We start from the raw sequence: 16,271 nt of genomic DNA, 5'->3' as shown, positions 1-16,271 counted from the left end.
AAACTGAGAGAATATTCATTTTAACTTAATTTAAGAGAAAGTTTTCTCGATTTTTTTTTAGAAAACATTTCTCTTAGTATTATTTGAGAGAACTCGTTGAGTTTCTCTCAGATTTTTGTAAGAGAAAGTTTCTCTCAAAAAAATCTGAAAGAAACTTAATAAGTTCTTATTTTTTATTTTTTTAATATCAATTTTTTTATCAAATATTTCTCATAGCTTAAACTAAGAGAAAAATTTTCTTTCATAAAGAGAAAAATTCCATAATTAATTTATTAGAATAGGCTTTCTAAGAGAACTTCTCTTCAATATTTTTTGTGAGAGAAAATTCTATGAGAAAATTCCTGTTTTCTTATAGTGAAATTAAAAAATTGATTTTTTTTAAATACAAATACATAGAGGACAGTTGTACAAGAGAACTGTCCTCTATCTGTCTAACTTATATGACAGTTCTCTATACTTTTTGAAATTAAAATCCCTAACCCTTTAAGTTTTCAAACAGAGTTGCAGAGATCTCTTTGTGCGCAACATCTTAAAAAACCCAAAACCTCAGTTCTCAAAACCTTAGCTCCCCCATACCATTTTATTAATTGAAAAAAACCTAGAACCCAAAAGGTAGACCCAAACAGCATTTTTTACTTCACTTAGTGTCTTTGACTTTGTGATATTAGTTTGGGCATTTCAACTTCAAATCAATTGTAAGCTCTTTCTCTGTCTCTTGTTTGGTTTTTCTGTGTTTGTACATTCTCTGTGTCTCTATGACTTGAAATCAAATGTTGGGATGAGATTTAGAGAAGATTAGAGTTGAGGTTTATTGTTTGGACATTGTTGTTTTTTTTTTAAGTGAACATGTTATTCAATATGGTGTTTGACAACATTATGCACACTAGCACAGTTGGGCTAACTAGAGAAACTACACTAAGACTATTGAATTAATGGAATTAGTAGAGGATACCTAAGTCAATTAACTTAGGCTAGTAATTAACCAATGAGATACATTAATAAAGCAACTTAACAATTGGGATAATGACTTATTCACCATCTAATTCCTAGGAACCACATTCATTAAAAAGGAACACGCAAACTTACTTTACTTGCCTTGTTTTGTTACTAGTTTCTAGTTTTTAGTTTTACTTTAAATTCACTCTTGAAGACCTTGTGGTAATTTGTATGCAGTTGAGAAATAAATACCTTTAGTGCTAAAAATGTTGCTGCTAAAAGTAATTATGTAAATTAATTTTTAAAAAATACTTTGGTGGTGATAAACTGTAGCCATAAAAAATAATTACATGAATTATTTTTAATTTCTTAAATACTTTTTATGAAAATACTTTAGCAATGACAGTTTGTTGTCTCTAAAAGTAATTATATAATTTTTTTAAAATTTTTTAATTATTTTTTTATAAAAATACTTTTGGCGACGACTGTTTGTCCTTGTAAAAAGTAATCATATAAATTATTTCTAATTTTTTAACTATTGTTTTATGAAAATACTTTTGCCAGTGGCTGTTTGTCGCTGCTAAAAGTAATTACTTAAATTATTTTAAATTTTCCTAAATTTTTTATGAAAATACTTTTGTTGCAGCTAAAAAGTGATTACATAAATTATTTTAAATTTTCCTAATTTTTTTATGAAAATACTTTTGTTGCTGCTAAAAAGTTATTACATAATTATTTTTAATTTTTTAATTATTTTTTATAAATATAATTTTGACGGTGATAGTCTGTTGCCACTGATAAGTAATTACATAAATTGTTTTAAATTTTTAAATTATTTTTCATGAATATACTTTTGGCAATAGTCGTACTAAAAGAAATAAAATAAATTATTTTTTTATAAAAATACTTTTAGCAGTGACATTTTGATGCCATTAAAAGTAATTACATAATTTTTTAAATTTTTAAATTTTTTAAAAAATACTTTTTGGCATCGACAACTAAAAGTCATTTTTAGCAGGAACAATTAAAGGTCATCGCTAAAAGGGGACATTTGATGGAAACAATTAAAAATCGTCACTAAAAATTTACTTTTAGCAGCAATATTGGTCTACTTTTAACAACGACTTCACCAAAAGTAGATTTTTGGTTGCAACTTTCTTTATCATAGCTAAAAGTTATCGTCAAAAGTTTTTTTTATTTTTTGGTAGCATCTATATGTGGCCATATAGAACATTTGAGCCATAATCATCCTATATGGCCTCAAGGGTTCTAAATTTGGTTAAATCTAGAGCCTTATATAGGACGGTTTGTTAACGACCATCCTATATTTACAACAATATATGATGGCTATATAATTGTCCTATATGTGCTTTTCCAATAGAGGATAGATGTCAATCATCCTCTATAACCATTCTATTGTAGTAGATATTGCAACACAAAAAAGTTCATGATACTAGATACTACTATGCATTTAGAAGCAAAAATATCCTTTTAACCCTTAATTTAATTATGAAATTTGAACAAAATCACCAATAAATAACATAAAATTTTTGCCTTAGCAAGTTAGTTTCAAATTAAATTGATCTAAGGTATATCTCTAAAAGATTGATTTAAGCAGTACAAGCTTGAATTCAATCAGTAGGATTGCTATAACGATCAACAAACCAATTATTGGCTAATAAAGTGCGCCAAATAGATGAAGATAAGGTTGGCTATACCACACACCATTATCCTTGACTGGACCCTTATTCAATAGCTTCATAGGTTGATGGCAAAAAATTAATAGCATCGTGGGTTCCCGGCATCCCTTCTTAAATGGAAAATTGGGGATTTGGATGAGTGGGTGATCTAAATTCACTTATTTAATAAGTGTTTTAATTATAGTTATTGGATTTTATCAATACTTAAAACTTGTTAAAATATATTTCCCTTCAAAAAATCAAAACAATTCTCACTATTAAAACACTCAATACAAAGTTTGGACTAAGGTGTTGAATAGTCGATAGGGGAAAACAAGTTTAAACAAAAAAACAAACAAACAAACTTATGCAAGGTTTGAATTAAAGTGATCGAGCAGAGTGAACACCCCTACACATAGGGAAGTAGGCAGGGGTCTATATTGTTGAAGAACCAGGGATGTTTTGCGCAGATTCAAGAATTGAACAAGGATAAATATTAAGAATTAAGAAAGGAGATAACAAAATCTTGTGGTTTTCACTTCACTTTAGAAATCTTTGGATTACAATGTAGCAAATCAATGTTCAAATATTGTGAGAAGGGGTGCCTACATTTAATACCCAACCATGTTTTGAACAAGATTTTCTCCAATTAAGAATATATACATGTGATCGAGCAATCAAAAAGAGATGTTTTGGATCTATGTTGTTGACGAATCAGAGACGTACGTTTTGCCTTGACAGGCGCTCTTCACTAAATGAGCCGCAAAACGATTATTTACAGATTTTCCATTAATGAAAACAGCCAATTTTTTTGGCGTTTCTCCAGTTCTGCAAAACGAAGATAAGAAAACCTATAAAAGATGTTCTGCTTTTTTTCTATTTATTTTTACAATATAATGATTTTTCTTCAGAATACCTCTCAAAAAACTCATTACCAAGTTTCAAAACTCCCAGAACAAAATTTCAATACGCTCTGAGTTGTTCTGAGTTAGTAAAGCTATTCTAAGTTAAGAAATTATAAAATTTAAGTTGTTCTAAATTAGGAAGATATACGGATTGAATTGTTTCGGGTCATTCAGTAAGAAGCCTTTTGATATAATATAATATATATATATATACACACTAAACTAGGGGAAACAAGTTGGTGAAATGAAATTTAGTAGTTACTTATATATAAGGTACTTGTTATTCACATTAGGACACTTGTAAATGAGCATATTTTTATACTCCCTCTGTTTTTATTTGTAGAAAAGAAAAACTGTATGACACAGTTTAAAAAAATTAGTTAACTATATTAATTATGTTTAAAAATAAAAGAAATTAAATTATAATACCCTTCATTAATTGTGTTAATCAGGCATTTATTAATTGTCTCTTATGACTATGAATGATAAAATTAGGTGGGATAATTTAGAAAGTTTGTAATAAATACTTATTGAAATATGTGATTTTGCTTGTATAAAAAAATAAGTTATAAGTGGTAGTTTCTCTATGAACGAAAACAGAGGCAGTATATCACTAATAATAAGGTATTTTACTTTAAAATAAATATAAAATTATTTGTTTACGGGCACTTTTGGGCAAACATATTAATTACATTTTAAAACACTAAAAATATTTTATACTTTTTAACATCTAATCATTTAAAAAATATTTTATATTTTTTAACAAAAAAAATATGTCAAAAGGGCTTCAATGGCCTACTGGTGCATTTTTTTTTTTTTTGTCAATATTCCAGAGGTAGTGCCCTCAAATCTTTGCATGACCACTCATGGCCAATAATTTGCTCACCGAAGCCGAAGCTCCAGTTGTCGGCCAGTCGAGTTTTGATTACAAGCAGCTAGCTGAAGCTCCAGTTACTGGCGCAGATAATTTCTTTTTGAAAAAAGATAAAGGGCACTTTAGTGATTAAACATAAGATACATTTAAAATAAAAGATTTGGAACTTGGGGATAGTTTATCCATCTCATGGGAGCTTGTAGTATTTATAATTCCTATGAAGAACTTTGGAGTGATCTTCCCAAAGAAATAAAATCTCATCATAATTATTAAAAAAAAAAACTATGTGTGAAACACATTGCAAGGTAGGGTTAGACCAAGCCTAGCTTACATCCCACTATCTCTCATGTTTTTGGTTGTATTCTTAATCTACATCATAGCAATTTATAGTGGCAAAAAAAAAAAAAGAAAAAGAAAAACACAAAAAAGAAAAGAAATCGTACCTCCACCGTCATTAATTTATTAAATTTCTCTGTGCACCATAAATCAGTGTGTTAAGTCGATCTCCTTGCTCCTTCACTCAATTAAACTCTTATTCATTAATTTCTCCCTGTCCTGACGGCTACGAACTGGAATTCGCGCCATTAGTAAGGACACATCGATCCTTCAAAACTTTAAAGTCCTTTTGAGATATTAAAGTTTTCTTGACCACGAGTGAGATAAAATAATGTCGGTGGCTGCTGAGGATACAAATAACTGTGGAGCCAGAACCCAGAAGAAGCCAGGAGGATGGAAGGCCATGCCTTACATTCTAGGTCTCTTTATTTCATTTAATTTTCTTCTCTTTCGAATCATAATACATATACATGTCAGTGTTTGGATATGTATGTATGTGCCAAGTTGTCTATGGGTGAGTAGACTTGAAATAATGTGAGAAGTCTCAAATTAGACAAAGCTATGTTTAATATCTAATATATGATAAATGAGAACAACTCATAAACTTGAGTATTAAGATTTTAAGTTAATTAGATGTGTTGTCCTTCCCTAATTCTTACCCATTTTTCCTCTCTCCCAGGAAATGAAGCGTTTGCAAGCTTGGGATGGAACGGGATGTTTGCAAACTTTCTGGTGTACCTGACGAGAGAACTTCATATAGACATGGTTGATGCTGCCAATATGATGAGCATATGGTATGGGCTCTCCAACTTCGGACCTCTCATTGGTGCCTTCATTTCTGATGCCTATGTGGGTCGCTTCAAGACCATAGCTTTTACTTCGCTTCCTAATCTTCTGGTATCTCTCTCTCTCTCTCTCTCTGTGGATTTTTTTTTTTTGGAAAATATTATCTAAGGATTTTGGGAAAGTTTTTATTCCAAAAAGGGAACTTAAAAGTCTAAAATTTTTACTGCACTCCCATATGTGGTACCTATTTGAAAATAATATTTTATAAGAAAAGACTTAATTACCCCCAAAATTTAATAAGTTAATGGGTTATTGTTAATTATATAAGGTTACTTATCAAAATCTGAATTTATTTAGGACCAACATTTGTGCGATTAAATTTGTGTTATCAATTTTTGTAACTTGTTTACTTCCGAGAGAGTTGTGATTATTAATTATATATGATTATTCATCAAAACTTAAATGAATGCTTGTTAAACTTTAGAGATAAGTAGATCTTATCTCACAAAATCTTATTTTTAGATAGGTATTTAAGAAGTGCAGTGAAATTTCATATTTTTAAGGTTATTCTTTGATATAAAACCTCTTCAAGAAGTCATTAGATGATACATATACATATGGCAGACTTCCAATTCCATGTAACTGATGAAAAAGTGATAGCAGAACGACGTATGGACAAGTCATGTCATCAATAAACCAAAATTCATTTGTTTTTATATATAATAAACTGATATTATATGTGTGTGTGCCTGTGGGTGTGTGTGTGTTAAAACATGTACAGAGTAGTTAAACTGTTTCCAATTAAAAAAAAAAGGTGTGGTTCATTAGTCGTCATATTTCTTCATTATTATAAAATATAAAAGTTATAGAGTTATAATATTTATAAATTACAAACAGTGGTTGATTAAATAATATTTCTTCAATCTCTTTTGTTGCTTTTTAATAAATTTTAAATGATAAAAAATGATATAATTTTTGAAAAAAATATTTAATTCACTCTATTGTAAGAATATGCTTTTATAAGTTTGTTTTTAATTATTATCTCGTGTATTGTACATGAAAGATGTCTAGTTTAATGCGTATGTGCGTATGAGGGATGTGTGTGTGTGTATTCTATTTATTAATCATGAAATATTATAATTCTTCGAACGAATAATTAAGCATGTCTCATTTAATTAACAATTTCCATTGAACAACACAGGGAATGATGGTTGTGACACTAACGGCATGGTTGCCAGAGTTACATCCTCCACCATGTACACCTCAACAACTAACACTAAACCAATGTGTGAAACCCAGCAAGACCCATCTTCTTGTTCTGCTTCTGGGATTTCTCTTATTGGCCATTGGCTCTTCTGGTATAAAGCCTTGTAGCATCCCGTTCGGCGTCGACCAGTTCGACGCGTCGACGGAAGAAGGAAGGAGAGGGATCGTCAGCTTCTTCAACTGGAGCTACACCATATCGTCTCTGGTTTTTCTGGTCACTCAAACTGTGGTGATCTATGTTCAAGATTCTGTGAGTTGGACTCTAGGGTTTGGGATCCCCACTGTGTGCATGTTCTTGGGTCTGGTCTTGTTCTTTGTTGGTACGAGGATTTATGTTCATGTGAAACCACAGGGGAGTATATTGTCTGGGGTTGCTCAGGTTCTTGTTGCTGCTTATAGAAAGAGAAAAGTTCAGCTTCCTAATAATTTTGGTGAAGATGATGACATTGGAAGAGTCTTCTATGATCCTCCTTTGAAGGACGGTAGTATCATCGTGACAAAGCTGCCTTTGACCAACCAATTCAGGTGGTTATACTGTCTCTTGTCCCTATTGTATGGTGCTTATTAGCTGGAAGAATTTTTTTCCTTAATTTACGGTACTTGATGAGGGTATTAATTACATTTTTCTAATATTATTTCTATTTAAATTCATTAATCGTGAGAGAAAATCTAATGCAAATTTAAAAATTTTTCATTAAAAAAATAGAGGTAATTAAAACTGAAAGATTATTATATTTTCAGACAATATTAATAACTTAATGATCTCTCCTTAATTTTGGTGAAATAACTAGAGATTTGTTATAATAGATATCAGAGCGAGTACCGTTTTCTCTAGAATATTTTTGATAGTGTGAAAGAGACAAGTTGGTCTATGTATAATAAAAATGAAAAATTGAGGATTGGCTTTCTACATATTGGTCCATTTCAAGCTTTGTGATTGGATACAACTTGATTTGCAATCTCCACCATCTTGTTCTTGGGGGAAAAAAAAACGTACAGCTAAGTTGTTCCAGGGAGCTTTTAGTTTTCTTCTTTTTTTTGTTTTTAAAAATCATTTTGTAAACTAATTTTTAAATTTTTTCAAGCAAAATAAAATAAGAATATGTTTGTTTATGTTAATTTAAAATAATTTTAGACTTAAAAAAAATAATTGGTAGTGATGATCACCAATAATTAATGATGATAGCTTATAATAGTGATTAATCATAATTGAAGGTAATTTATAATAATCAAATATAGTATGTTTTAAAAATATAAAATGAAAAGAATTTTAAATGTATTTAAATTCAATTTATAATAATCAAATATAGTATATTTTAAAATTAAAAAATGAAAACAATTTTAAAGTATTTAAATTCAATACATTTACTTAAATATTTTTTATTTTTTATTTTTAAAATAAAAAATAGTTTTTAAAATCATAAATCAAATAGTCCCTTAATATCTCCAAAAGAACATACGTGCACCTCATTTTTCTTTGTATGTGTATATATAATTGAGCTTTTAATTTTTTTTGTCATGAATAGTTTTTAATCTAATATAATAAATTAAGTACACTATTCAAAATGATTTTTCTATACTTCAAAACAGCCCATCAAATATTGTACAAGACAGTAGTATATTCATTTATTCTTTTTTACCTTATACTCCCTCCATTAAAAAATGTAAGGTATTTTTTAAAAAGTTAGATATTCAAAAATATAAAATATTTTTAATCTTTTGATGTCTAATCATTGTTTTTTTTAAAGTGCCCCTATTAATAATGACTTTATATTTATTGTAGGGTGTTTAATAGGGATAAATATAAAAAGATAGGGTTTGTTAAAAAGTATGTAACTATTTTATTAGGAGTTGAGATTTGGTTAAAAATATTTTACATCTTTTAACAGAGGAAGGATATCTTTTTCTCTTTTGGGAAATCATTGAATTGAAAACCATCAAACAATTAATAGTATCCATCTTTTATTAGGATCAGTACGACAAGAAAAATTATGTAAGAAAACCGAACTTGAACTCACAATATATATTTCCTCATTAAAAAATATAAAGCATTTTTAATTAAATTTCACACCAATGAAGCAATTAATTATCTTTAAATTAATATTATCTTTACATATTTACCCTCATTTAATAGAATATTTCACTTTAAAATAAATACAAATTAATTTATTTATTATGCACTTTTGGAAAAGCATATTAATTACACTTTAAAACTGTAACAATGTCTTATATTTTTTACCAAAAGGGGTAGAGAGTAAATATTTTTAAACTTATAATAATTGTAACTACTTTTAACTGAATTATTAGCTGGTTCAATAATTTTTTTCAGGGCATTAAACAAGGCTGCTTTAATAATGGAAGGTGAGTTGAACACAGATGGAATCCGAGTAAACCCATGGAGACTGACTAGCATCCAGCAAGTAGAAGAAGTGAAATGCCTCGTCGGAATCTTACCAATTTGGGCAACTGGAATCTTCACCCTAACCTCAATAATACAACTAGGAATCTTCACAATATCTCAAGCCCTAAAAATGGACAGAAACCTCGGACCCCGCAGGTTCCAAATCCCCGCAGCTTCATTCTCAGTTATCTCCTTCCTCACCATCGGCCTCTGGGTCCCCATCTACGACCGAATCCTCGTACCATCACTTAGAAAAATCACACACCATGAAGGAGGCATCACGTTGCTTCAACGAATCGGAATTGGCTTGTTGTTCTGTGTCGTGTCCTTGGTCGCGGCAGGGTTCGTGGAGCGAGCTAGAAGGGGTTCGGTTAACCCGAACCCGAACCCGACGATGTCTGCGATGTGGCTAGCCCTGCCGTTGATCCTGATGGGTCTCTGTGAGGCGTTTAGTGGGATTGGAATGGCTGAGTTTTTGAATAGGCAATGCCCAGAACACATGAGAAGCATTTCGAATTCATTGTTGAGTTGTTCTTGGGGTGTGGCGAGTTATGTAAGCAGCTTCATGATCACAATAGTTCATCGGAGGACGAGTTGGTTAGCGAATGATTTGAATGTTGGGAGATTGGAATTGTTTTACTATCTTATTGCTGGGCTTGGAGTTTTGAACCTGGGTTTTTTCCTCTTCGTTGCTCATAGGTATCAGTACAAAAGTTTGAAGGTTCAAGATGTTGATAATGATGATGATGCTAATGGTGATGTTGAGTTAGTTGCATCCAAAGCTTCTGTATGATGCTTAACTTCTACTCTCTTTCAATGTTAATTTTTTAGAAATGTTTTTTTATAACCGTTTTTAACAAATGTTTTACAAGTAATACTACTGGGATGTTAATAACAAATTATCGAATTTTCAGCACGCAGTTAAGTTATTTTGGAATACACACAAACACACACACACACACACACACATAAAGAAAAATTGATAATATTTCATACCCAGTACAAGTATATATTCCTTTTTGAAATATCAGTACAAATTGTACGCAATACGCGCGGCAATAGATTTCGTTAGAAGCAACTTTACGCAATACGCACTGTTTCATTGATCGCAATAAGTTGAGATGGATGGTGGGGATGTAAATTTACATCCTCTAGCTGAATCAAAAAATTTTAAATTCAAGAAAAAGGTTTCTGTAGTTTTCTATCAAATATTTAATAAATATTCAACCCTTTAAATAAAATTGTTTCCAATATAAAAATACCTATCAACAATTAAAAAAAAATGAACTACGGTGAAAATAATACTTCAATACGCTCACAGAAAAGATTCAACGGGTGAGGCCTGGTTTCATCATTAAAAGCACTTTAAGAAACCTAAATCAGAATTATAATTAGTAGTGACAAGTTGAGCCAAATTTCCTTAAGTTCATAATTAGAACCGGTAGCCATTTTCTCTCCAGGATAGCAACTTATTTGATTAATTAGCTTTTATCATGGATTTGGTGTCTCTCTCACACATCAAATAGACACAAACTATACTTGGGATAATTAACTGTTGGTCTTCGAATTAATAAAATATTGATTTCTTAGTGCGCCACAAATTACATTGATTATGCTTAATCCAAGACTTGAACAGTAAGCTATCCATTCAAACGTCAAGAAGTGGGTCAGATTGGACCCACCGAATTGTGGTGAGTTAGAATTTTATATACTCAATACGTTATGTGTGAAGTGTGAACTGGGAATTAGTTATACGAGTTAATTTATTCTATTATAAAAAGAGGGCAGGGCATTGCTCCTTAATTATTTAGAGCTGAAGGAAGCCTCCTTCACACCTCCTCTAAGGTTGGTGCAAATATCAACTATTCAGATTTAATTTATATGATCCTGATTTAATATTGTATTTAATTAATTTACAGTTATTAATATAAAAAATTTATTCAAAGTTTGGATAGTGTAGATTGAACATAAATGACTCATGTTTAGTTGTTTAATATTAAATTTTTTATAATTTTTATAAATTGATTATCCAAATATATTCTAAATAGTACAAATTTAATTTTGAAATTTTTTATACACTTTTAATATTAAATATATCACATTCATGTTAAATCTAGACTTTCTAGACTAGTAAATAGTTTTATTACAATTTTTTATAATTTATATAATATTTTTTTATTTAAATGAATGTAAAACAAAAATAAAATAAATCTTGATTTAATATTAATCTAGACTGTCCAAATATGCACCTCCCTCAAAGGAGGTGCAAACGGAAGCCGACTTCCAAATATTTGTGTAGGATGTATGGTATTTTAAACTTTTTAGTTATGATAAATAAATATTAACTTTGATCATTTATTATAAAATTATAGATACTAACACTGAGAATTACAGAAAATAAGTTAGGAAAGTACAAATAAATACTCTATAAGAAAATATTTAATATTTAAGAAGTTTTAATTTTTCATGGGATACTTAATTGTAATTTTTCTGTCCTTTCATATAACTTTTGAGATTTTCCAAAATTTTTTTAGATCAACTAATGGTTAAAATTAAAATTTGTTAATTATATAGGCAATATTATTGCCCTATTTTAAAATACTGAAATGGGACATTGCACTACAAAATGTTTAAAATGGTAACTTATGTGCAAATAGTTGAAGGAAAAAAATATACATTAATCTTAATTTTTAAAACAAATCACCAATAATTGTTTAAGAAAGAATTAATTAGTTAGATGTTATTTGGACCCTGTTCCTCGTTCACCCGCAGTCTTTGTCGATAATCAATCAGATGGCACTTATTGATTGGTATGGTGTCCTCTTTCTCCGTTTGGAGGCCCATCAAATATTCTTGGGGTGAATTCGTAGCATTTTTAGTTGTTCCTTTTATGGTTGCGTGATGCGTTTTTTTTTTTTTAAGTGAATGATTTAAAAACTAGACCCAACCAGATGGTGGGATCAGTTGGATCATCGATTAGAACCATTAACAGCTCGGTTTGAACTAAAAATGATTTTCATGATTGAGCCAAATTGGACTGAAGTTGAATTGCTATTAAGTCGAAAAGCATAGTTAATGGGATCAGTTTTTAAAAATCTGGATAGTTTTAAACATAATATTAAAAAATTTTAAAAATTTTAAAAAACTAGAAAAAATCAAAAATTAGATCCTACTAAAAGTCAGCTTTATTTTTGAACAATTTACATGTATAAAATATGATTTGAGACAATTTTTTCTACAAATGTTGACAATTATATTTGCAAATGCAAATATTTTTGAGTTTACTTATATCTAATTTAATCAAGATCTACCTATATTTAATAAGTTATAAAATTATAATTTATAATATTATTAATTTACAATCATGTCATTTTATTAACATACAATACATTTTATTAACATACTATATATTATTTTTATTTAATTATTACATCAATGGTCCAACTGCTGATCTAACTGATTAGACCCAAAAAACTGAGAACCACTAACTTTTTTGTTCAACATCTAGTTTGACTTTTAAAACATTAGTGGAATATACTTTTTGTTCATTATATCACACCCAGTACTAAGAGTGACTAGCACGGAATATGAGGTAAACTCATATTTTATGAGCCTTGACAAATCAAAGATTGAGCTAAAATATCGATAATTAGTTTAAGCATATAATTTTGAAGTTTATAAAATATTAAATATTTTGTAGAAATTTTGGCAAAATCTCTCATGTAATTTGAACCTCCTGAAATTTTCATAATAGCAAAACATATTAGCTAATCCACCAAAAGAGCCTATCTCCACACCAATAAATTATATATATCAGCAAAATAAAACTAAGACCTAACAATGATACATGTGGAGCACTAAATTACAAGTACATAAAACAATACATTTATATGAAAATACCCAAAACTGGTTTCACTATCCAAAATAATACTGTCCCTCAACGATCAGCAGACATGGTCATTTACAATATCTGAGACCAAAGAAATTTTTGGTGACTAGCATTCCAATAAAAATTATAATTTAAACTATAAAGATAATAACTAATAATTTTAATTCAAAATGACTTAACGAAATAATGAAATATATACTTAAGCTAACAATAAATAACAAGTTTTCTTAAAAATATAACCATGAAATTAAATAATGCTATTAGAATCATATAAATGTATTAAAATTTATACTGCTCATAAAATAAAATTAAAAATTCCAATAATAGTGAAATTCAATAAAGTACTTTCAGAGAATTAATAGAGAAATGATAAATTTTAACTTAAATTCAAGAGGACTTTATCAAAACGAAGAACAAGTGTGGACACATAGTCAACGAGGGTAAATAATCAATCAAGCATGGACATATAGTTCACAAGGATAAGTAACCAGTTAAGTGCAATTAAAAGCCATGAAATAAGTGTAGTAAGAGCCACGAATTAAGTGCGGGAATGAAATCCAAGAAAACAAGCATGAGAACGATACTCATAAATAACCATCTCTTCGTTCTACATGCGTTAGCTCTTGTATTGGGCTAACATCTCTTACAAGCACTCTGCTAGCTAGGTGTACCATGGCACGCCAAAGGCTGATGGAAAAGCCATTAGCATCCAGCGTTTTAAAGTCAACCCTCCTTAATAAAATCAAGCATATTTGGAGCAAGAAAACAGTTTCAAAATTTTCTCTTTCAAACACCAATCAACCATCATTTTTTTCATTGTCCAAATTTATCATTATTTCCTCCATATATGAATCATTGCATTAAAAATTTTATATCAACATAAAATTCAGTAATTAAACTATTTTAAAAATATATATATCATTTATCATATATACGTTTCAATCATTACTTATCACCAATAAAATCAAGACATTTTCATTCATAAAACAATTATAAAAAATAGGATTAACAATAATACTTGTATAATTTATAAAAGAATAATAGTAAAATTTAAATAAAATATTTTATAAATACTTTATTACAAATTTATTCAAAACATTGCCCCCTTACCTGAGAGTTTTCAAGAATTATAAAACTTGACTCCCTCAAATTCTCACTTACTTCAATGATTCTTCAAATAATTTAAGCAATAATCAAACAATGCTCTTGTCATTACAAATTTCCCTTCTTATAATAAATAAACAAAATTAACATTCAAAATTTTCAATATTCCCTAAAATGTCTCATTATTCCCTTAAATTTTCACTAAATCATTCAACAATTTCTATCAAATAATCAATAACATAAAGCAACATTCAACTACCACCATTGAAACAACTTTTCTTCCAAGCTTAACAAAATCTTAATCATCATTTACTATAATAATTTTCCTAATGCTGTAAAATTTCATTAGATAGAGCAACTTTACAATTTATATAAAGATATGCTTTTTCAAGTAGTAGACATAACTCCTTTAAGTTCTAATATAAAAATTAAATAATTTTACTCCCACCAACTACTTCTTTCAAGCATTCACACAAGCACTTTGGGACTATTTATCATTGACCAAAATTATAAGATGAGAATCCAAGCAATTTCAAAAGCTTTCAAACTTTCAATTCCACAACCAAATTCAGTTCACCATCGTAACGAAATAACATCCAACATTGATCGAAATTACACCTTAATTTCTTCTAAAATTACTAGACAAGCAACATAATATAGGTGTAGCATCAATCAGCCAGAGAAAGTAAAAATGATGATTCAGTGCTGCTATAGAGATCGAAGAGGAAGGAGAAATAAAACAGCCACTCAACTCAAACGAAACAGCAGTGCCATCACCATAATAAGCTCCTAAACGACGCTGCAGAAGGAAAGGAGAAGGACTTCACTCTGCTACACTAACGAGAAGAAGAATCAATAATTGCCAGCCAGCAAAAGAGATAATTCAAGCAACCATACATACTTGGACTTCCAGCTATGGAAGGGAAGAAAAGAAAAGAGATAAACTCGCGCGCACCTCTGTCATCACAGAACAGCAAGGAAACGAAGAGCAGATTCAGCCAATCAATTTGAGAGAAACGAACGAACAAGAGAGGGGGAGGGAGTGAACAACTTTCCGGCAAGGAGAAGACATGCACGCTAATGCCAAAGTTGAAGTCGGTGCAACAGAAAGAGAAGAAAACAGAGAATAAATGCAAACGCTCTCTCACTCTGTTCTGTAAATCTAACCGATGAAGAGGAAGGGAAACTCAAATAAAGAGCGCCATGGGAAAAATTACGGAACAAGACCAAGGCTTGTGGAGAACATTACATAATACGCCCCACCAGAGTTTTATTATTGCTATTATAATTTTTTTTTTTTGCACAAATGCAAGGCGCACTTTAGTACTTCTTTCATATAAAGAAAAATAAACTAATCTTAGTTTAAGTGAGACTTAAATTATAGACCTTTATATAAGTAACCAATACAAATTTTATTGAGTCAAAACTCCTCATGTATTATAACTAAAATAATTAAATAAAATATTAATAGAGAAAGAAAATCATTTAATTTAAATTTTTAGATCATTACACATTAATTCTGATTTGATGGGTTTTTTGTTTTTTTTTTTAATACAGGCTATGGGTAATATCCGAATTTTGTAATTGAGATAGAGTTATTAGAGTTTGATTTGGGGACTTTATTATGATTAATCTTAGAGCGAAATAGATGACAGATGATCACTTTCACAGGATTTGTTGTTCTACAGTTTTCCATTGAAGGAGATGGCAAAGAAGAGCCGTGGTCAACCACGGATGTGAGCATAAAGGAAGACATTAATACAAAACAGAATTTTAACAACACATTCATTATAGTTTGTCAAAAAACTGTGATAATATTAGACTTAATGACAAATATGTTAATAAGTTAAAAAATGTAACATTTATAGCGACGATCCTAAAAACAAACTGTCACCACAAATATTTGTGTGATGCATCAAATGAAATTTAATAAATTACTTAAAATAAATTATTAATTAAATTATTAATTGTGTTTGATTTCAGACACAATTACTTTGTCTGAAATCTGACACATTTATGGCAACATTCCTGTGTGGTGCCTATATAAATGTCTCTGATTTCAAACACAATTAACATGTATGAAATCAGACTATTT

The 16,271-nt window shown here is 29.5% G+C and overlaps 1 protein-coding gene across 1 annotated transcript; it reads left to right on the top strand.

The window, feature by feature from the left end:
- The first annotated feature begins 4,937 nt into the window (after positions 1–4,937).
- On the top strand, positions 4,938–10,046 carry LOC129321231 (protein NRT1/ PTR FAMILY 2.13-like). The gene is made up of 4 exons (XM_054966933.1): positions 4,938–5,149; positions 5,410–5,627; positions 6,718–7,307; positions 9,112–10,046. The coding sequence occupies exons 1-4, from the start codon at positions 5,062–5,064 to the stop codon at positions 9,974–9,976; spliced, it is 1,761 nt and encodes a 586-aa protein (XP_054822908.1). The 5' UTR covers positions 4,938–5,061; the 3' UTR covers positions 9,977–10,046.
- The last annotated feature ends 6,225 nt before the right edge of the window (positions 10,047–16,271 follow it).

Source organism: Prosopis cineraria, unplaced genomic scaffold (genome assembly GCF_029017545.1).
Source record: "Prosopis cineraria cultivar Desert tree isolate PC_DT_omini unplaced genomic scaffold, ASM2901754v1 PC10, whole genome shotgun sequence".
Classification (NCBI taxonomy): Eukaryota; Viridiplantae; Streptophyta; class Magnoliopsida; order Fabales; family Fabaceae; genus Prosopis; species Prosopis cineraria.
Note: the sequence above shows the minus strand (reverse complement) of the source record. Positions and strands in the feature narration are given on the sequence as shown.

Coding starts and splice junctions, on each gene's coding strand:
- LOC129321231 (XM_054966933.1), top strand. CDS start 5,062: ATGTCGGTGGCTGCTGAGGATACAAATAACTGTGGAGCCAGAACCCAG. Junction 5,150..5,409: donor GGCCATGCCTTACATTCTAG/GTCTCTTTATTT, acceptor CCTCTCTCCCAG/GAAATGAAGCGTTTGCAAGC. Junction 7,308..9,111: donor CCTTTGACCAACCAATTCAG/GTGGTTATACTG, acceptor AATTTTTTTCAG/GGCATTAAACAAGGCTGCTT.